This window comes from Rhipicephalus microplus, chromosome 9 (genome assembly GCF_043290135.1).
Source record: "Rhipicephalus microplus isolate Deutch F79 chromosome 9, USDA_Rmic, whole genome shotgun sequence".
Classification (NCBI taxonomy): domain Eukaryota; kingdom Metazoa; phylum Arthropoda; class Arachnida; order Ixodida; family Ixodidae; genus Rhipicephalus; species Rhipicephalus microplus.
In genome coordinates, this window is record NC_134708.1 from 4,020,666 (window position 1) to 4,043,408 (window position 22,743).

Below are 22,743 nucleotides of genomic sequence, written 5' to 3' on the forward strand. Positions count from 1 at the left end.
AGGGATAGTGGCAATCTACCTGTCATAATTTGAGAGTGCTTATCCCTGATTATATATACAAATACTTACCCCTGATTATATATACAACACACAGAGCCACGGAGAGTAAAAGGCAAGCTGTGTCGAGTTTCTGTTCAAGCATGTGGCATAACAAATAGCTTAGAGAGCTCTGCACTTAAAAAGTGTCTGCACTGCCTCAAGTAAAAACCTTTACAGAATGCGCACTAAACAGCAGCAGCAGGAGTGCGCTACGCATGCACTTGACTTCATGTCTAAACTACGTATGAAACACACTAACTAAATGAAGCCATAGTCTCCTGTGCCACTTGGCTGTTTTCATGAGGCGCCGTTACCTGATATGCGATTTGAAGGCCGTGTCATCGGCTCCCTGTCTAAGGGCCTTCGCAGCATGTTTTTGGTCTACTGGCAAGGCACTCAAAAACATAGTGACAAGCTCAATGAAGAGTGCCGCATACAGCAGGTATAGCAGAACTCACTGTCGGCGAAGTGCTTGCTGCACACGGTCAATGAAGGCATGGGGCGCTCTCCCATTCTGAGCTTGACTGTTCACTTCTCCAGCTTCGGGTCCTTAGGATAGTTGCGGGAGCTAACGCCCTTTTCACGGGCAGACAAACTACACTGAGACACACAGCAGTACTTCCCCATTGCACGGCACTTGCCGCAGAGGCAAATGAACACAGTACTAAAAACCAAAGCACTGTACTTCAAAAAGGAACATCAAAAGCAGGAACCTACAGTTGTTTGAACAGGTTCCGTAGTCACCATACATGAGATAACCAATTGAATTGCTTTATTGCTGAGTTTTACCACGACGTTGGTATCTACACGGGCCTGGGTAGCAGACGAAAGGGCATGAATCCCCGCTCTGAGGTCATAAAGGCGTGGTTAGCAGAGCCACCATCAGTCACACACCAGGCAAATGAATACCACTTTAAAATGTTCAACTATTATTACTCCACAATATCATAAAAATCGCCGGACTTTGGAAATATTCAGCAGCCATCCACAAAAGTATGCGGACGGTAGAATCCCTACATACTTCTCCTAAAAGAACAGCCAAATTTCTTTTCACGACTTTTGCACTTTAATGTAAATATCTGTTAAGTACTAATAAAACTGTATTGAAATACCTCTTCACAAGACATCCAATTATTGCTAGGCGAAATACGTGACGTCTGCTATGCAACAGGATTGTCTTTATTACCTCGGTTTCATACTTTCGCAAAGACTAAGTAAACAGGCAGCTTCCCGCATCCAAGCCATGCTTCAGATGTCACTTCATATCACTGCATTTGTACCATTTCATGCAAGTCGCAACCATTGGCGTTTAAGACCATGTTCATATGAAACATACAAGGGCCTTGCATTTCACAACACAGGTGGCATACCATTGCATGTCCTCAGCAGCTGGTTCTTGCAACACTTGAAGAACAGATCCTGCAAATAAGAAATCAGGACTGCTGAAAGCCATGTGTACCCACAGCACAAAGAAAGGCTGACTGGAGCAAATTTTCACACAATAATGTGCTTTGCCCCGCCCATGTAGTAACAACAGGGCAAGATTCAGTTTAAATATACCAAAAAAACTGGAGAAACACACAGGGCCCCCCTGAACAGGACTCGAATATGGAAAAAATTATTCCACCTAATTAAGTACTGCCTTCACATTATACTTGACCTTTTTTTTTTTTAATCAAGTTGCAAATGGTCTCATTTAAAATGCCTGCATACAGTTGCTAAAAAATTCCCTCGCACAATAATGTGTCTCCGCAACAGGCGCAGTCCCAGCAGCTCTGCTGTGCAGTGTATAAAGCACTGTGGTAAGAGGGTTACCCACAGCCAAAAGTAGAACCGAAGAAGACGACAGAGTGCGCGCGAGAGCAGAAGAACGCCGGATGAGCGGCCTGAGGGTACCAAAACGGACCGAGCTGGTGTTACCAGACTAACCAGGACGAGCTTGGCAGTTCTCTGCGGCAAGCGAGTGTTTCAGTTGTGCTGTTCCTGCATGCGAGTGGGCAGCTGATCCCGACTGGGTGGTGTTCCGAGCCCAACCAGCTACTGAAGCCGTGGACATGCTGCTGAGCCGGCTCGGACCCGGCATAACTGCCTGCTGAGGGCGTGGCCTTAGTGCTGGTGCACTGTCTTACGCTTTCCTGAGCGAGCAGATCCAGGTCTGCTCGTGGCCTCACGACAGACTCCTCGTGTTGTCCCTGCTGCAAGCTTGCATGAGGTGCGCGGTCATCAGTACCGTAACTGATATCTACGAAACCATAGACTCCGTACTAGACAGGGCGCGGGAATGTTTGTATATGCCTACGGACTGTTAGAACTGAGCGCAGAGGAAGAGAGTTGTATATAGCAAGTCTATGTGTGTGTATTTGTCGCGTGTGAGTGTCCATAAATGTTTTCATGTCCTTGGCTCTGTCTGAGGGCCCATGAACCACCAAAGTTGGCGAGCCTCTGCCAGGATGGCTCATTAAAACCTAAAGCCAATACTCAGATACAGTCTGTGACACGGATAGGGGAAAATTAGTTGCATTCTGCCGACAGCTAGGGTTGGAGGTTGAGGAGCTTAAGAAGTGGGTTGGCCAAGCGTGTGTTGAAGCCCGAGATGAGCGTGTTAAGGAATGGGAGATAGCGAAAGAAGACGCGGAACGGTAACTGAAGCTGCTGGAGCAGCAACAGAAGGTGCAGGAACAGGAGCTCAAGATTTTAGAGCTGAAGCTTCTACTTCAGGAAAGTGCAAGCCGGCCATAGTCCAATGAGGCTGATGAGCAAGACGGGCCTGGCACGAGTACCAGAGATAGAACGGACGTATGCAGTTCGGATAAATTGATCCATCCCTTCAATGAAGCTTGGGTCAACCTCTACGCATACCTGCAGCGATTTGAGTGAGCAATGTGTCAGGGGTGGCCGTGTGAGAGGTGGGCTCTTTCGCTTAGCCTCTGCAGGACTGGTGAAGCACCAACCGCCATAGGCCGGTTAGACCCAACAGCTGCTCTGAATAACAATCAGCCAAAGGCAGCGCTTCTCCAGAGGTTTCACTATACTGTGGAAAGCTATCGCGAGAAATTTCACAAAGCCGAGCCAGAGGAGAACGAGTCCGGTTTGCAGTGTGCTGCAAGACTCTTCACCTACTTTGACCCCTGGCCGGAGATGGGCAAAGCAAAAACCAACTTTGTTAGCTTGAGAGAACTCATGCTAAGTGAGCAATTTATGAAGAGCTGTTTTCCAGCACTCAGGATCTTTCTCAAGGAAAGAAGTTGCAAGACACTGGGTTCGCTGTGTGAGACAGTGGACCACTTCATGAAAGCACAGGCACTCACTCACAGGAAAGGACCACAGTCCTAAGGAACCAGGATCGTCGGTGCTAAAGTCGAAGTCTGCTAAGAAGGCGAAGAAGCGTACAAATCGCTGTTTCCTACAAGGCAGGTCACACACGAAAGAGAATACTCCCAGCCAATGTCAAGTATGTCAAAAAAGTGGACACAGCAGTGACAGATGCCCCGGTAAGAAATTTGGCAATGACCAGGCATCATGTATAGCATTAGAAAAATGTGAAGCTTTGACACCTGAACACCATAAGAATGGATACGTTGTTCTTCAGGACAGCGGAACAATACCCATCGCCAATGCCACATCAAGTCAACTATCTGCGAATGTGGGAGTTGCCGACATGCCTGTTGTGGAAGGGTTCCTAGAGAACAGACTAGTGGATGTACTTCTAGACACCGACTACTGCAACACGGTCGTCATCGGCAATTCTTGGTTCCGGAGAAAAAGTTCACGGGAACAAAGAGCCCAGTGTACTTACTGGACCAAACTGTGCAATACCTCACAGAGGCAGAAATCCTTTTGCAATGTCCATTGTTTACTGGGGTGGTACTCATTGAGTGTATGACTGACCCATTGTACGACGTAGTTATGGGTAACATCAAGGGCGTGGCATAGCCAGATATGTTACCTCCGAGTGATTCAGTACCAAAGTATGATCATGACAAAGTGGAAACAGGGTATGCACCGTGCACAGACCCTAGCAAAGGAAATGCTGTCAATGGTGAGCAGAATGTATCTGGCGATTCGCACGCATCTAAACCAAGATCGAATGCGGAGGAAGCATATAAACCTTCACATGAACACATGAAACAGCGACCTCAACCCGAAAAGATCCTCGTTGGAATGGCAGGAGATACCAAGAAACATACTTCCTTACCTGCCACGGTAACGCATCGTTGACGAGCAAGGCAGCATGCCTACTTCGGGCGACACAATATCAGTCATTTCGTGCAATCTAAGCCGAAGGTTTTAGGTTTCACAATGATGGCACAGACAGCCTCGGTGCTCCGATGCATGAGCTGTCATCACTCTCTCTGCATTCGTTTCGACATCCATTTCTCCACAGTCGCTCCCGACGGCACAGAGCTAATATATACAAGCGGCGTGGAAACGGCCATAACGACGACGTGCGGAAACATCGTCTGGTGTCAACACCAAGACAAGAGGACCAGGCAATGACCACAAAGCCACATTGTGAAACGTATGGCGGGTGTGTTCAGAGCGCGTTTCTGACTACTGGAGCTAGCAGATTGTGCGTGCCTGGTGGTGACGTATAAATGGTGTGCAAACGTGCGAGATCGTACATGCCACTGCCAATCGTGTTCAAATGCGCAATGAGCGCCTTCAACCTTTCGTGCCATTCTGCGACAAACAAGTGGCCCTGAGTGTAGTGACAGAACGTCTAGAATGTTGGTTTTATGTTTGTCCGGTGTTTCCCTTCATTATTAGTGTGTTCAGGTCTGTCGCGTCAAAATTAACGTTATCTGCAACACAACGTACTGAAGTTGACGGGAAGTGTGGTAAGGGTGTTATCTACAGCCAGAAGTAGAACTGAAGGAACGGACGGATTGCGCGCGAGCTGGAGAACGCGGACAGGTGAAGCCAGCATGGCCGGCAAACTGAGCAGCGCAGGAAGTGTGGCCTGAGGGGACCAAAATGAACTGAGCTGGTGCTAGCAGACTAACTGGGACGAGCTTGGCAGTTCCCTGTGACGAGTGAGTGTCCCAGTCATGCTGTTCCGGCGTGTGAGCGAGAGCGAGCAGCTGATCCTGGTCGTGTGGTGTTCCAAGCGCAACCAGGTACCGAAGCTGTGGACGTAGTGCTGACTGGGCTCGGGCCCGGCAAAACCCCCTGCTGAGAGTGTGACCTTGGAGATACACGTGTTGCAGTAAAACACAACCACCTATTGAGGGCGTGGCCTTGGTACTACGCCGATGCATTGTCGTCTCACGCTTTCCTAAGTGAGCACTTCCAGATCTGCTCGTAGCCTCACGACCGACTCCTCACATTGTCCCTGCTGCAAGCTTGCATCAGCTGCATGGTCATTGGTATCGTAACTGATGGCTACGGACCCATAGACTCCGTACTAGACCGGGTGCGGGTATGTTCCTGTATGCTTACGGACTGCCAGGACTGAGCGTAGAGGAAGAGAGTTATATATAGCAAGTCTATGTGCAGGGTTGCCACTGGTGGCTACTTTTTGCCAAATCAGCAAATTTGAGAAGCCCATGGTGACCTGAAATAATAAATAGCGACATGGCGAATTTTTGGCGATTTTCAGCTAAGGTCTCGACTGAGTTATGCATTCTATACCCAGTGTCTTCAAGACGAATCGGCAACAGCATTTTTTCTATTTTTACACCCACCAATAGATGTGCACTTATCGTGCTATTTAGTGCGTATGTCCTGTTTCTCATGAGTATCTCCTCAATTCATTTAGATCCTGAAGGCACAGGTGCATCCGCCAGCAACCTCCAGTCCCAAGCACCAGCTTGGCTCAGTGGTAGAATACTGGGCTGGCACGCAGCAGACCTGAATTCGAGCCCCACTGTGTCCTTGGTACTAGATTTTTTTTTCTTATTTCTGCGATAGTGCTTACGGACACCAGCGGCGATCACCCGAGTTTTGACCTCATAACAGCTTTCGCTGTAAAAGATTTCATGCACTAAGTATTTGATGTAAGCACTAGACAGAGGATATTGCTATCACTTTCAACTCTTAAAGGTGAAGCTTAAGGGTCCCTCAATTTTACATTTTATTTCAATATTTACATCACCTAAGATCTGCAAGCCAACCGCACAGCAATAGACATTACCAGAACACAACGCAACTGTTCCCTAAATTAGTGCTCTGCACACTGCCTGAATCGCAGAAATAACTGTCAGAGTCTCCGGACGACAATTCACTTGTCACTCTTTACAGGAACCCCACGAGACTGAGAGTGAACTGATAGCTGTGGTGCGGCCACTGAATGAAAAACTAAGTGCGGCCTGCTGCGTGGCGTTGCCGTCAATGGGCGAGCGCGTCTGGGCAGTTGACAGTTTCGGCCGCTTTTTTGAGGAGGGTGCTGACGCTTCAACCGTCAAAGCGGAAGACACTTTGTGTTTCAATGTAGGTGCATGAGGATTTGTGCGTGACCGTGTGGTTTTTCGTGCTTCTTTTTTGTGAGCAATCATGTGTGGGGGCAGTTCGCATCATGTTTCCTCTATTTGAGGACAGTTTTTTTAGTGTGCGCGTGTGCAGATGTTATATCTTTTTTTAGCGATGTGGTGCAACGAGTCTGTTGTGCTTCTGTGTGTGCCACTGTGCAAGTCAAATGCCAGAATAGACGCTAGCTTGCAGTAACACGAATTGCCCTGAAATCTACAACATCGTGAAGCCTGGCTGAAGCATAATTCTGGCTAAGGACCATCAGAAAGCGGGAGAACATTATTGCTCCCGTACGCAAAGTAGACGTCGGTGCGTGCAGCATTGGGGTCGCCGCAAGATTTATGAGTGTTTGTGTGCTTTGTCGTGTGGATTGTTTGTGCACTGACACTGCTTTGCGTGACCGTGTGTGTGGGCAGCTAGACACATGTTTTCTGTGCTAGAGTGCAGTGTTTATTGTGCACGCATTTGTAGCAGATGGTGTATTCCAGCGGTGTGATGCCACGAAGCTGTTGTGTGCTGCTGTGCAAGTCGAACGCGTGAAGAGACGTTACCTTGCAGTACTATAAATTCTCATGTGAAGTACAGCGTGGGATGCTTGGCTGAAGAATATTTCTCGGCAAGGGCCGTCAAGGAGAGGAAGCAAGCGGAAGCCGAGTGAGTGGTTGGTCATGTGTTCTTTATATTTCACTAAGAATGACTATGAAAAATTTTAAGATTAGGTTTTTGCATTTAACGGCAGTCCTTACTGTGTCTCGCGGTTACCCACACTACTTGCAAAAGAACAACACCCGGCACAGAAAACGCCGGCAAACAGATCCAGCTGATGATGCAATAAATAACGCAATTTTTTCACAAATTATTTGTGAACTGAGTCATATTTACTAACCTACCAAACCGGTCATAGTTCCCACATTGCCTGTAACAGAGACACATAGGAAAACCTAATTTTATAATAAAGGTTGTCCGGGCCCTTTGGCCACTTTCCTCAGTGCTTGCATAACTGACTACTTCGTGTTGAAGAAAGTAGTAAAGCTACAACCAATTATTTTCGCAATAGAGCACTTATTTACAGTTCAGGTACGGCAAACGGGCAGATTCATTGAGGCCTATATTCTACGAATAATTGGCCCTCCTAGGGCAAATTGTTCACATATGCGATGAATTAGGTACTTCTAATAACAATTCACAATCAAACCTGTGATGTCCAGCTACGAGACACATTATTTATGGCCTACTGTTCCGCATAAAAAAAGTGTGTGAAAGCATTTGTTCTAGAAGGAGTGGTGGCGCCAGAGCGGGCGCGAGATGAACTAGGCCCATCTTGCCACTTCAGCGGCATGCAGCAGGCCGCACATTGTTTTTTATCCAGCGGCCGTGGCTTGTATGTCGCATGTTGCAATCTCTCGTCATGCCAGACTTTTGTTGATCAGTCAATGTGAAGCGGCCCCCTCGGTACCGGAATCGAAATTGCTGTTTTAAGTTAGAGGTATTAAAATCATGTCAAATACTGTCTGGAATGACAAGAAAAATTGCATATGAAGAAAAGAAAAAGTAAAATCATATTCAATGCTGTCAGGGATGACAATAAAAATTGTATATGAAGGAAAGAAAAGACATGCATGGGCACAGGAAAAGAAATTGGAAGACAATAAGGAAGTGTGCACGTGCACAAGAGGCTGGAAGGCGGGCGCTTGTGGAAGAGAACATAAGCCAGGACGGATGGTCAAAGCAGTCTGAATCCTGCCCCAGGACTGCAACACTTCAAGAGCCGCCCGAGCGCCTGCTTCGGCGAGCTGCCATCTTTGTGCGCCATTCGTCCAGCTGGCGGGCGGTGCAGCGAGCAGCTGGGAAGGTCGGCATTTGAACGAGCCCGGGCTAACGGCCAAACATCTGCACACCAATGTCACACGGTCCAGAGCAGCCTGGGAGGTGCTCGGAGTTCCTGCCAGCACCATGAATCTCACCACCGAATGGGAACGATGTTCGCGAACCTTGCCTTGTTTACGGAGCAGCTTTTACACCAGCGAGGACTCTTGAACCGACGAAAGCGGTGAGCGACAGTGTGTTGAGAGCACGATCAATGGGCACCATAAATGGCTGACACATCCAGTTCAGTTGGTAGTTACCGAGAGGGACAAGAGGAGATTAGAGACGCACGTGGCACTTCGTCGTGCTAGAACTTGTTAACTATTGTGTTTTGGGGACCGAGTTGTTTCTAGATATTTTTAGTCTTTTCTTTGTACTTGTTTATGACTGTGTGCAATGAAGTGTGTTCTTGTGTCACACCTTGCAGTCTTTACGTGTCAATCCCACTTGCTCAATCGAAACGCGCCAGGTGAAATATCAACATTGTGACAAATGCCTTCCCAAGCACTACGACACTCTTTGTAGGATTCTTGATGCCGGTGTCTTTATTTAGAGCAACAGCCCAAAAATATTTAAACTCATGTGAGTGCTCTTTTCAAGGTTTCACGTTATTTACAATATGTGCCTATTGCCTACCTCTTTCCAGATACTGACTTTGTCCTCCACGAGGCTGAAAAACTCCTCGCTCTCGTTGAGGGGCAAGCTATCGAAGACGTCGCACAGAAGCAGCACAGGCAGGCTTCCCGAACACAAGTCAGCTGCATGTCACGAGACACACTTGAGAACATGAGCAGCTAAGGGGATGCAACAACGCGAATACGCACCAAACCCCAAATAAAGGGCTGCTGAGTGCTTTTCAACACAGAATTGAACTCTTGCCTGCCATCTTTTCAAGCCCACTTGTTTGATGCCAATTACGTTCCTTTTTGTTTAGCTACAATTTACCCCTCCCAATGGTTGACATAAAAATAGCACCAAATGCATTAACAAAAGAATTAAAGCCTTTTATCTTTATAGTATACACTTTTCTACTTGTACATAAAAGGCAATCCTGTAACTGATACTGGAAATGAAGCTCTTACTTTTTAAATATGCCTACTGAATATTTTACATCTTGTATATCTGAATGCACCTATCTGCTATAAATGCATTATGAATTCAATCAAGCCAACTGTCCTCAATTTGACTGGGTGGAGATTGTCGGTGCACCACGAAGATATCTCACTTTTTTTTTTTTTCATTTAGGTTATGTAAAGCTGTCAAAACTGTCCATATGTGCTGTATGAAAGAACCAAACTCCACATCAAGCAATTCTCCTTCAAGCAACATATTCAGGCAAAATTAATTATTTATGTTGCAATGAGAGGAAGCACTTACGTTCCCTTGCCAAGGTGATGGAAAGGTCAATCAGGTGATTGGCTGTGTTCTTGTTCAAGCCAATACGCTGAAACGAGTTGTCCACGGAAAGGACAGCCGTTAATGAAAGTGGGATTACTGCATGCACACACACACATCTGTGTGCATGTACAGAGACACACACAGAGGGATTTTAACAAATACAACGATATAAATAACACCCATACACAATGTCAGTGATGGAAGCGACATTTTGCTTTTTGGAGCAGATTCTGGAGCAGAAAATGTGGTGCTTTGGAGCAGCCTTAAGTGTCTTTGGAGCAGATGCATGTTCCTAATGGCTCCTGAAGCCTAAAGGATCACTTAAGCATCTAATAAATATTTATATTTATTATTAGAACTGTTGCATGCTACTATGCTGCTAGTACACAAGCAGTATAGTTGAGGTAAATTAAGGGCGGGGGGGGGGGGGGGGTCAAGAGAGTATGGACTTTTCTGGTGTTCAAGCTGAGGACACCCCTCTTAAGTGTCCCACTTGAGATTCAGCTTTAGTATGCGATATAATTGAGCTACCAGTTATGCCCAATCAACTTTCTAAAATGCTTTTTATCTTTTACTGCTCACCTGTGTTAAATGCCCCTCACCTGTGTGAACTATGGAAATCGAAAAAAGGTGAAAAAAAAGGGACAATAGAACAATGCAGTTGCTCAAGCGCGGACGACATACTCGTTTTTTTATTTTATATAAGAGTCTGATTTAATTCGTATATAGATGAAAATACAGCCCATATTAAAAATACGAATCCGATATGTGTCGCCCCTTGAGATTTTTCTGGATTTACGCCACTGAGTCGCATACTAGGATGATAGTATATACAGCTTGCTTTTGGGTTAGCTTATGCTCACGGGATGGTCCCATGGTTCAACTTCATTCTTTCTAGTTTGCCAACACCATTTTGGAGCCGGTTTGGAGCAGTTACTAGGAAATATTGCACTTTGGAGCAGCATGGAGCCGCATTTCTCTTTTGGAGCAGGTTGGAGCAATTGGAGCAGCACTTCCACCACTGCAATGTGTCATAGCGCAAGCCAGCATGCTGCCAGAATTAACTTGTTGAGCATCTTACAAAATGACGTGAATGAAACACGACACAGCCTTCTGTGAGAACTGTGAAATGTAGAAACCCTACTCAGCCTTGAGTGCATAAAGAACAGCTTCTTGAATTACAGCAACACAAGATTCCTAAATTGCCCCCCATCTCTCCTCAATTCAAGCTAACCGCAGCACAGCGAGAGAAGACACTTGCCAGAAGCACCGAGAGAATCCTCTTCGAGGCCAAGTCTACAGCCTGCCGCCGGTTGTCCCTGCAAGGAACAGTAGAGGGTTGTTCTCACGTGCAACACATGACAAAAGGCTGCACATGGAGGGCTCATCCGAATGCAGATCTACACACATTGCAGAAGCCGAATGAATATCATGCCGTGCTGTCCCCTAAAGCCCCTCAACCGTGTCCACTGTCGGGGGAAAACGCACAGAGGGGCTGTACTGTCCCCTATAATGAAAGCAAAACCCCTCCTCCTCACATGTGCTCCCCCTTCCCCAACCGTCAAGAAATGTATAGTACTCATCGAGTGCAATAGGACAATTTAAGGTTATGCAACGAACATACTTTCGTTTCCACTGTTTCCAGTTCGGTTCACATCAGCATAATTATGGCTTGAATGCATAGATCAGAGCCAACATTTTATTTAGAGACTAGATTCACTGCGGCATGGTTACCATGAGCAATTGTGCACGCTATTCGTTATACTAAAATGTCAGGCTAATAATATCCATGAGCACTGAACAGCATGGTTTTCTATGAAACGGGGGTACACGTTAGTGCATAACCTATGCTCTGTAGCAGCTGCTTAGCAAGAGACAGCATGCCTTCTTTTGGCAACATCTGTTAGCACCCACACAGTATTTTTCCTCGAAAACGGGCTGTCCCGTATACAGTTAGACTGAACATGCTCAGCAACCTGGTGTCCATGATCCATGTTGCTCTAACACTACAACAACACTGCTGTGTCAATACAAGAAAGTAATTTCACCACTTTGATCTTTGGTGGTGCAGGCTTGCAACACGGTCACGGTCAATGCCCTTACACATTCCAATTAAACGAAAGAACTCGCACAGTCAAAATAACAGCAGACCACACTTACATCTCTTGTGTCGCAATCGAGCGTACTCCCTGCACGACATGTTCGATGGCCAACTCCCCTTCCAAGTAGCGCTTGATGAGTTTCTGAAGAAGAAAAAAAAATTTTGTCGCTCGGCTTGTACTCGCCGAGAGATGAGTTAACGAAAACGCGCTTCGGTTACAAGCGTACGCGTTTTTCCCTCGCACCGAGCAAAACATGTCTCCTCTGACACAGCCCGCTCGTCGTCCACTTTGGTTGCGCGTGCTCGTGGCGCGCGCTCATCAGAAACGAACGAGGGAGAGTTCGCTCCGCGAAACTGCGCTTCGCCTTCTTCAAACAGCAAAGGTGGCATTCCTCGCGAACCGTCACGGCCCCCATACTTGTCCCTCGAGTCATTCATTATATGGTGTAGTTAATTTAAGACGTCACAATCGACTAGTTTAGAGGATCAGAGAGGTATTGCCAGTGGCGAAATGTAATCTCAAGTGCTTCGTTATTAGCAGCACTAACAGACTGCGTGCATTCACTTACTTCAATCTTTCGGATTATGTGCGCGAAAGGAGCCGCGTCGGATGCAGAATCATCCATCGTTAAATTACGCGGTCACTTGGCATTTGTCAGAGCTTCCGATTGGTGGGAGGTTTGGCTCTCTTCATAGGAAGCGAAAATGCATACTACACATTCAAACGCGGCACATCACAACGTCGGAGCAGCCGGACAAGAGAACACCTCTATCCGGACCAAACGGACACAACGTTTCTGTATAGTGCGCTAAACAGTCTAGTCGGCCCCGGAAACTCTCAAGTTCAAGTGAAGTAGGGGACAAAAATATCCACCACGGTAGGTGGCTAGATAGCGTTAGCCGCCGCCCAATCTAAAGGGTACAGCCACATCAATCTATTCATCTATCCAGCGTGTTTCTGCTTCAAACACTGAGAGTGGATTTACTGACCTCTCTCACCACTCGCGCTATTGCGCTTTTTTGTAGGGGCGCCCTCGTCGGGACCAAATTTTAATTTTAAAATGATCAAATACTATATCTTTCAATACCGCTACACATAAAAACAACTTATTTTTTTATCAACTAGTTTTTTGTAAACATGTGTTGCGTCATCAGTTTTTTGTAAGAGTTTTTGCTCCAGCTGACTACAGGTCAGCAACAGCCTATCGACATCATTATCCTCATTTCAAAGTTTGCGGCGGTAAACGGTTGCGACGGCAGGTAATGGCTCGCGGTACGTTCGGATGTGTCTCGGACTGTTTCGTTTCGCTGTAAATATTTCGAGCCTCTGCCGACCGGCACACTCTTTTTCGTTCTGTTTATTTTGACTCGTGCAAATGCTTTCGCGAAGGAAATTCAAGTGACTTCCGGGGAACTAAGCGACTTTCATCGGATGATGTTGCAAGCCCGGGCTGGTGAGTAGATAGCACTTCAGTTTTTTTAAGAACAGGTTCTTGCGAGGCTAGTTGGTTCATTTCAACATATGTAGTTTATTTTGCCAATGACTGCGTAGTCGTCACACGGCGGCAGCGCATTGCAATATTAAATTTTGAAAATTTTTTTAACGTCTCAATTTGTCACCGGAAAAACGTGCATTACTAGCCGCGTGGCTTCACGTGGGGACGAGTCGCTGGATCGATAGTTAATTCTGAAATCCTATTATAAGCCAGGTAACACAAACTAGGCCGTTACGATGAAACAAGGCAAATATATCACTGTCGCCTCACATGTGTCTTCGTAGCTAGCCCATATATTAGTGCAAAAAACTTACTAGTTAATAGTTTACCGCAGTCGCGTTTGAGAAACATCACATAATTATGGGTCTGGTTTTGCTATAGTGTGACAAAAAAGCGTCACATAAATGTGAAATACTTCTTTTTTCTGCCACTGCCTCCTGGCCCACCTGACATGCAAGCAAATGTGTCCAATGGGCAAGGAACCTGCTACATGACATGCCTTGTGAAGAAGCAGCCCCGAGTGATACACGTGTTATGAGGTACCACTACATATATGTATAAAATACTGCTGTTTACTAATTGAGTGCATTTCTTTACTTTGGAAAATTTCATGGATTGATTTCATGCATTGATATCTGGTGATGGTACTTGTTTTTCCAGACTACCATGCAATGACAGGATGACGACCCCCAAATTTCTACTCTGCAAGCACGTTGAAGCATCTGAACGTCCACTACAACAGGTCATCTCAAACCTCACACATGCAATGCTGTATTTGTGAATGTTTTGCCGTGCATATCGTTGAGGGGTGCTTTAGATTGGCCACAGGCATGGAATCTAAACTTCAATAACGTTGAAACTGTAACACTATTAGCTAGATTGTGTGGCACTGCTGAGCTCAACAACACAGCTTTGATCCCAGCCACAGTGGTCATATTTCGATGGGTGTGAAATGCTAAGACGCCTGCACCACATGATCCATTTTACAAAGTGCTGTACCTCGCCATTCGTTTCAGTGGTGCAGCAATGGCATCTTCGAAATCTTGCCATTCATTTCAAAAAGCGTAGGAGAGATACAGCACCAAAACTATTTCATGACTTTCCTGTACCTTCTGCTCTGACTACGCTGGTTTGGTGCAGCCACTCGCACAGCTTAACAAACAAGCATTGGACGTAGGTGCTGTACCCACCTCTACAAACACGGCGCGTTTTGCCAAGTGTTTGCACCTCATTAAATTAAACCAACAAAAATAATGATTCCACCTTGTCATTCACTTGTGATGCCGCACTGCTGAACTCATGCCGCAAAAGTTCTGAACTTCTCGTGCACAGCTGTGAACCAGTTCCCATTGGTGCAGGTGAACTAAACTGACCCTTAAAGGGTGGAAGTTTCAAAATAATGTTGAAAAATCCGTGAACATGAGGTATCAGAGCAAGTGTTTCGACAAGCAGTCTTGTCACCTGCAAGGCTACAATGTCATTTGTTTTAACCCCTGGAAGCCAGAATCGATCTATATTTGCCCACTACTGTACAACTCACGATCACTTCATAGTTGGCATTTGAATTGTCAGAAATTATTAATTGCAAAATAAACAACCCCGCAGTGAGGGGCATTAACAGCCTTTCCAACATCTAGTTGCACCTTGTGACAGTTTACGAACAACACCCTGAACTGTTTTGTCTTAATTAACTGAGTTTAGCTCATACAAGTTGACAAAAAGTATGCACCAAAGCTCATAAGGATGCACTCAATTGCTTTAGCTTTGCACATATGTTCAATGGGCTCCTAAAATAATAAATCATAAAGGTGATAAGTACTTGCAGCACAGCTTCCTCAAAGACGTGAATGCTGTCGTGAAGAGCAAGATTATGTTAATTGGACGTGGTACTGCTGTTTTTTTTTTTTTCATATAGCTGAGAAACGTCCCAGATTTCTTTGAGAACATCTGCTTCTGTTTAAATTACGTTGTCATAGCTATAGTGTCTACCACTACGAAGTGAAATTCTGTGCACTACGGTCATGAAAAAAAAAATCTAGGAAATCGCACAGGTAGTTGAAACATACATGATCTTCCCTTATCTACAGCCACACTGCAAGATAGTACGTATTTCAAGTCCTGACCTCTAAAAGTAGCAGAGAGAAAACAACTTCATTTCCAAGCACAAGTATACTGAAAAAGTAAACACAATAACAAGTGTGTAATAAATGTGACCTTTATTGATCCAGTATTCGGACAGATTCACATCATGTACCACCAATTGATTTCAGGAGTGCTTGCTTGCAAGAGAGTACTCAAGTTCTATGGATATGCCTATGCAAAAAGAGATTGTGCTCAGGGCTGAGCTGATAGTGTGATGTAAGAATACCAACAAAGATGTACAGACAAAATTGTACAATGCATACCTGAAGATTATTCTCTTAAAATTGGGCCTTTTCGATCTGTAAGCACACACACCTCATAAGTATCCCTTTAGCATACATGTTCGCTGCATACTCAGCAGACCGTTCATTACCTGCGACGAGAAATTCTAGCTGTAGTACCTGTGTAACTTAGCTCTAGCAATAAATGTAGCTAGCCTGAAATATTTTTTAGGCCCATCACCTAAATATATATTACCTATGATAGGGGCTCACGGTTGAGAGTTATAACTAGTGCCCACCCTGTCGACATGACGCGACATTGCACAATTGTGAAGTACTCATTTTAGCATTGCAGAGCGAGAAAGATTCAGAACTTCACGCTTCCACAATTGCTTATTTAACAAGTTTTGCAAAACTACATTGCTCTCACTTTTCGAGCTATCTATCGGCAATGTGCAAGCTTCCTTCCCGATTCCACATCATGCATTCACTTCAAGATCAACACTACGGGGCAAGCGCCGCATCTGACGGCAGAATCGGACCCTTGTCTTGAACGCGGCAACACAACGAGAGCGACGTTCATTCAGTAATCTCCAAGTTCAGTTATATGCATATTCTTGTTAGCTTTCAAGAGTTTTTACACACGGGTTGAAAGCTATCGATATGAGTGTGTGAGTGACTTCTTTTGTTCGGACCTGACCGTATACATTGGTTGTACCAGCTTGGACACTCGCAATAAACGATGCAAACGTTACTTTATTGACATTGTTTTTGCCAGTCGAGGCCGGTTGGGTCACCTGGCGATAATTACAGACGCGAAGCGCGATTTAGGTACGAAAATATAAAAAAAAAACAGGAAGCGAGCAGCGCGATTCAGCCGCAAGTCTCTACCTGCAACCAACCAAAAAAAAATTTTGCGTCTGTTTATTGATGATGATAGTACTACCAGCGTTATCTCGCCTCGCGGTATTGCAGTTCAGTACGCCGCCGCTACGTATTTGCATGTCATTTTGATACAACAGCCCAAAGGCACAGTTTCCGTTCTCGAGGGTACTAGTGTACTGTAAGCATGCTTAAGCATGAGGTGCACTTGCACCGAGACGGTAGAAGAAAAGTTACGTCAAACACCACCACCCGAGTTTCACGCCCCGCTGAGGCATTGGCCAGACCATGGAGTTTTTAGGAAACTCTGTGGGCCAGACGAAGTTACCAGGGATTATTGGTCAGCTGCCAGCTCGTAATAAGTGCACGCGCTACACACACACACACACACACACACACACACACACACACACACACACACACACACACACACACACACACACACACACACACACACACATGACGAACCACACGAGAACGGTGTGGTGGAATGGTAGAGAAGGAGGAAGACGAAGACAAATAAATGGTTCATCGACATCGTATAGCCATCACGTCTCCTGCGTCCCACTAGTCGACAGGATCTACCGTGCCCTTCTTCATGGCGACATCCAAGAAAGTCATCAACATCCCGAAGTACTCGGGAGCTTCTCCGGACGTCCCCTTTTACAAGTGGCTCCGGCTCTTTGAGGTGCGGCCGCAGCATGGACGGAGCGAGACAAGCTGTGCTACTTCTCCGATTACCTTGAAGGTGAGGCTTTCCGATGGTTTCTCACCGAGGTTTTCGACACAGACGCGTCTTGGGAGAGCTTATGTGAACGCATGAAGGAACGCTTTACGAGCGGCGTCGCGGATCCTTTTCACCAATTCATTCATTGCCGGTTGCGAACAGGCCAGAGCTTGAACGAATACTATAATGAAAAAAATGTATCTCGGACGTCTCGCCGACCTAAAGGACACGCACCTTATATCAGGGCTCATCGACAGCCTTCCTGCGCAAATGGAGATGGCGCTTGCTGGGATTACCTTGTCTACACCAGAGGCATGGCTTACAGCTGCACTTCGTGTAGAGTCAACCATGCAGAGAGTGAAGTTACATCGCTTTACACCAGCTAGGAATACACAGGTTAACGTAACAAGTGACAGAACTAGTCAGCGTCCACGTAATACCCCGGTACGAACACCCGTGTGCGAGTGCAAACACTGTGCGATGGATGGCTTACACCGACAGATGCACTGGCATGATGAATGCCCACGACGCGCAAGCATTTCCGCCCTCTCCACCAACCAGGGAAACGAGGAGGGCGACCCAGAGGTCTTGTAATTCAGATTGATGCCCTCATTGACGGTACCCTGTCAGCGCTACTCTTGATACCGGAGCTACGATTACCTGTATCAGCGAAGCAGTGCTGAAGGCACTTCACCTGCAAATAATGAGGAATTCGTGCATCTCAGTTCAACAAGTCACATCATCTACCAAAACTTTGGGTCGCGTTAATCTAAAGGTACAGATAAGAAAAGTGACAAGAGAAATTCAGGCTCGTGTTTTACAAGGCATGAAGAGCAACTTACTTCTTGGCTTGGATAGTGCTTGCCTCTTTAACTTGTCGCTGGACCTTGACACCATGACTCTACGCCAAGGGAAAGACATCCTCCATTCTCGTTCACAAAATTACACCACGGCTAACATGGGCGCGTCTTTGCAAGGTGTTGAAGTTTGCGACGTACTACATCTAAATAAAACTCAACAGTTGGCATTGAAGCAGCTTATCCACAAGTACGATGACAATTTTTCCAAGTCACAGACAGACATTGGGTGCATCAATGGCGAAATGCATCGCATTCATCTCACCAACAATGTTCCCATTCGTAGAGCTCCCTATCGATGCTCAGAAACCGACAGCGTTGAAATGGACAGACAGATCAACGAAATTATCACGCAAGGTGTCATACGACTATCTACCTCCCCATACGCTGCGCCAGCACTTCTGGCAGAGAAAAAAAGGGGAAGGACGAATGCGCTTCTGCATCAACTACCGCAAGCTGAACGAATTGACAGTGCCTGATTATCAGCCCATCCCTCGCATCGATGACGTTCTCGATTCTCTGGGGAAGTCTACGTACTTCTAGACGTTAAGACATAACGTCAGGTTACTGGCACGTCAAGATTCATCCTGATGACATTCCGAAAACGGCGTTTGTCACACGTACCGGTCACTACGAGTGGCTCGTCATGCCTTTTGGTCTTCGGAATGCTCCGGTCACCTTCGAACGGGCTGTCAAATTCATATTGGCAAAACACCGTTTGCAGAACGTCACGAATTACTTCGATGACATTGTTGTCTACTCTGACGCGTTTGCAGACCATCTGAGGCATCTGGAGGGCGTTTTGAAAGCTTCCAAAAGCGAAGACGTCAAGCTGAAATTAAAGAAATGTCAATTCGCTCGAACCTCCATTGAGTACCTGGGACACAAGGTTTCGCATGGCACCGTCACTCCAAAGCAAAGCAACGTGGACGCAATCCTACGGCTTCCGACACCATCACGCCCTAAAGAGTTGCAGCGTTTTCTCGGCACTGTCAATGTTTACCGTCGATACATCGACCACTTCAGTCAAATCGCTCACCCACCGACGCACCTGCTCAGCAAAGACGCCACCTGGAACTGGAATTCGGAGTGTGAACTGGCTTTCACTCAGCTCAAGAAATTCGTGACAGAAGAGCCAATCCTTAACATCTACGATGCCACTAAGCCTTGTGTGCAATACTGCGATGCATCCAACAGAGGTATCGGCGCCGTCTTGAAGCAGGCTGATGATGAAGGTAGAGAACACCCAATTGCATACCATTCACGGAAGTTACTAAAACACGAAATTAATTACGCCATCACAGAACTCGAATGTTTGTCAATAATTGACGCCATTGATAAATGGCACTGCTATCTACACGGGAAACATTTCACTGTGATCACAGATCACGCAGCGTTGCAATAGCTTAAAAGCATCAAGAATCCCCGAGGCCGACTTTTCCGGTGGTCCTTGAAACTCTCCATATACGACGTGAACATCAAACACCAAAAGGGCATTGACAACATTGAAGCTGATGCACTATCTCGAAGCCCAGTAGTTCAACTCCTATCTGCTGAGCAACTGCGAGAGCATCACGACAAACCACCCGGAAAGCATACCATTGAGAACGGACTGAGTATAGTGACACGCAGAGGAATACGAAAAGTCTATGTGCCTTTTGCCCTTCGGGCTTCTCTTCTCCAAAAAGTTCATGACGCTTTCGGTCATGTCGGGGTAAAGAAGACGTTGCGGCTTCTCTCCCCACAGTACTATTGGCCCGGCATCATCACCGACGTGAGCGAGTACATACGCCACTGCAATACTTGCCAGCGCTGCAAGAAACCGAAGACCAAACGATTTGGTTCCTTGGAGTCTTTGCCACCAGCGGAACAACCATTTGATCTTCCGGCCATGGACACTATCGGAGGTTTTGGCAACTACGGATCATCCAAAAGATTAATTCACTTAGCCGTTGATCATGCCAACCGTTATGTGTGGGCTTTCGCACACAAGAATGAGACTTGTGACGCGTACATCTCTTGCCCGAAGAGTACCTTCGCTGCTGGAAAGCCTCGGAAGTTCCTTTCCGACCGCGGCACAGGATTCACTGCCGGCAAATTTAAGCAGTTCCTCAAGCACAACAATATTCATCAGCTTTTAACAAATTCACAACGCCCGCAGTGTAATGGCATAAACGAGCGCACTAATCAGACGATCGTTACTCGCCTCCGATGTAAGACCAACGACGAACCCCGAAAACCGTGGCCGCGTCTCCTCTCGGACGTTGTCGACGAGTACAATAGAACACCCCACGAACTCACAGGCTACTCACCCTGCTTTCTTATGTATGGCACACCATCGTATCCCTATCTTCTTTCAGGCGTTGCCGAAAATCTGCAGGAAGCTCGTACAAACGCAGTCCGCAATTCAGTAGCATATCACGAGAAAAACAAGGTCATATATGACAAGAAGTTCCTTCCATTAGAGCTTCAAGTGGGAGACTTTGTTCTATGTGAAACACCCTGGCACCCGAACCGCGGCAAACTCAGCGCAATCATGGAAGGACCCTCATACGCAAGATTTCGACAGTTAACTACGAGATCGACCGCAGCGTGGCTCCACTCGGTCGCCAGACTGACATCGTTCATGTCGGGAGACTTAAACGATATCATCCGCCCCTGCATCTACGTCTCGCTCGGGGGAGGGGGGAAGCGTGTGACGAACCACACGACACGAGAACGGTGTGGCGAAATGGTAGAGGAGGAGGAAGACGAAGACAAATAAATGGTTCACCGTACAGCCATCACGTCTCCTACGTCATATATATATATATATATATATATATATATATATATATATATATATATATATATATATATATATATATATATATATATATATATATATATATATATATATATATATATATATATATATATATATATATATTTGCAATGATGAAGGCGGCAATCACGATTGTGCACGATGAAACAGAGCCCACATCAAGCCAGGCACGATGCGACGTCGAGGAAAAAAAGAAAAGGACACACATGCTGCTGTGGCGATGCGCGCTTGTTGGTCGATCACATACTTTTGTTGTAGCGCGACACGAGATGCTGTGTCGTGTCCTTTTTCGCCTCTATAGAAAAGTTCACCAATTCTCAACTCTACAAAAAATTGAATAAATAAAAGTGTTAATCCCAGTCCAGCAGCTAGACTACATTTCTGTAATTCATTTAAAATGGACAAAGTTCATGTGTGAATTGAATCTGTTATCTTGTGAAATTGTAACAATACATAAGAGTGATTCCAGGATCCTAACACACGAATTGGTGAATATTTCAGATGTATGCCTATATAGGGGCTGTTAGCAGAATGTGGATACCAAACGATAGCTGTAGCGCGAGAACGGAACGACGACACAGAGACAAGAAGGACACGAAGGATCTTATCTCTGTGTCGTCGTTCTGTTCTCGCGCTATAACTATCGTCATGTCATACCAACTAGCCCAATCTGCCACACTTCTGGATACCAAGTTTTAGTAAATTTTTTGCAACATTCAACAATCTTTGGAATTGCATATGCGTTGAAGAATTATGTAGGAAACTTGGACCTCAACCGCCTGTAGTAATAAATTTTTTCGTGCTTTTCTATTAATTGGGTGGTGACTAGATAGACAATTAATCTTTCTCGCACAATAATAAATTAAAGCACTGCTTTTGCTGCGAGAAGGCGCTTAGCTAAAACAGAACACACGGGACGTATCACTATTTTCAAGTTCCAACGCCAATGCCTCCATACATGGGAGCCGAGGTTCAACCACGAAAATTTAGCATTTCTGCATGTGTGTATGCGCACGTACGAGCGTGTATACATAATAAGGTATGTAACCGTGGAATCAACCCCAACAAATATGCTTAAGAAAGCAGTTACGAGCCTGAAATACTTTATTCGCTTCACCCCTTGCCCAACCAAAGTCGGTGCATGGAGCAGCGGCGCTTGGCCCGAATGTCAACAGCCGAGCACTGTTCCAACTGAGGAAGCGATGTTTCCGGTGTTAGACGGATTGAGCACCATGTACCTTGGTTAAGTTTACACTGATGGATCGGTGTGCACACAGGCGGATAGCTGCGCACCCTCGCTGGGCGGGCCGCCTCGATCGTGGTGTGTCGTCCACAACAGCAGAATCAAAGCGCAGCAAACACCGTGGCTTGGCGAACATTGTAAACGTTTTCTGCACGAGATGTGGTCTGAGTCTGCGTTATAGCGGCTGCATCGAGGGTTACCTCGAGAAAAATTCACAAGGCAAACAAACACCTGATCGGCACGATCTTTTAATGTACTGTTTCAGTGGATATTATCCCGCGTTGGAAGCCTGGCAATGAAAAAAGCTGATCGATGCCATTGCACGCGAAGCGCGAAATTGCGTTCCAAAAATAAGGGCTCCTAAAAATTACCAGAGCAGCAAGAATGTTCTACGCAATCACTTCAGGGAGATCCACAAGTTTCCGCCTCAGTCATGCGTAATCAACGGACTTTCGAGAGAACAAGCGACGCTGCTTTAT

At 46.0% G+C, this 22,743-nt stretch overlaps 1 protein-coding gene and 1 long non-coding RNA gene across 4 annotated transcripts in view; one reads left to right on the plus strand and one right to left on the minus strand.

Annotated features, from left to right (window-relative positions):
• Positions 1-20,707, minus strand: part of Hpr1 (THO complex 1-like protein Hpr1) — a 74,918-nt gene extending 54,211 nt beyond the window's left edge. The window contains exons 1-6 of one of the 3 annotated variants that reach the window (XM_075872994.1): positions 20,510-20,707; positions 11,932-12,014; positions 11,033-11,090; positions 9,751-9,817; positions 9,010-9,131; positions 1,410-1,458 (exon numbers count right to left, since the gene is read on the minus strand). In XM_075872994.1, coding sequence (XP_075729109.1) covers positions 1,410-1,458; positions 9,010-9,131; positions 9,751-9,817; positions 11,033-11,090; positions 11,932-11,933 — 298 coding nt within the window. In that variant the 5' untranslated portion in view covers positions 11,934-12,014; positions 20,510-20,707. Of the gene's footprint in view, positions 1-1,409; positions 1,459-9,009; positions 9,132-9,750; positions 9,818-11,032; positions 11,091-11,931; positions 12,015-12,116; positions 12,144-12,441; positions 12,700-20,509 lie in introns of those variants that run through there. The other 2 variants (XM_075872992.1, XM_075872993.1) reach the window with 2 other exon arrangements.
• Positions 12,700-15,728, plus strand: LOC142771495 (uncharacterized). Its single transcript, XR_012885958.1, has 3 exons — positions 12,700-13,326; positions 13,827-13,907; positions 14,029-15,728. It is a non-coding gene; the product is annotated as an uncharacterized LOC142771495 (long non-coding RNA).
• Positions 20,708-22,743: the final 2,036 nt, after the last annotated feature.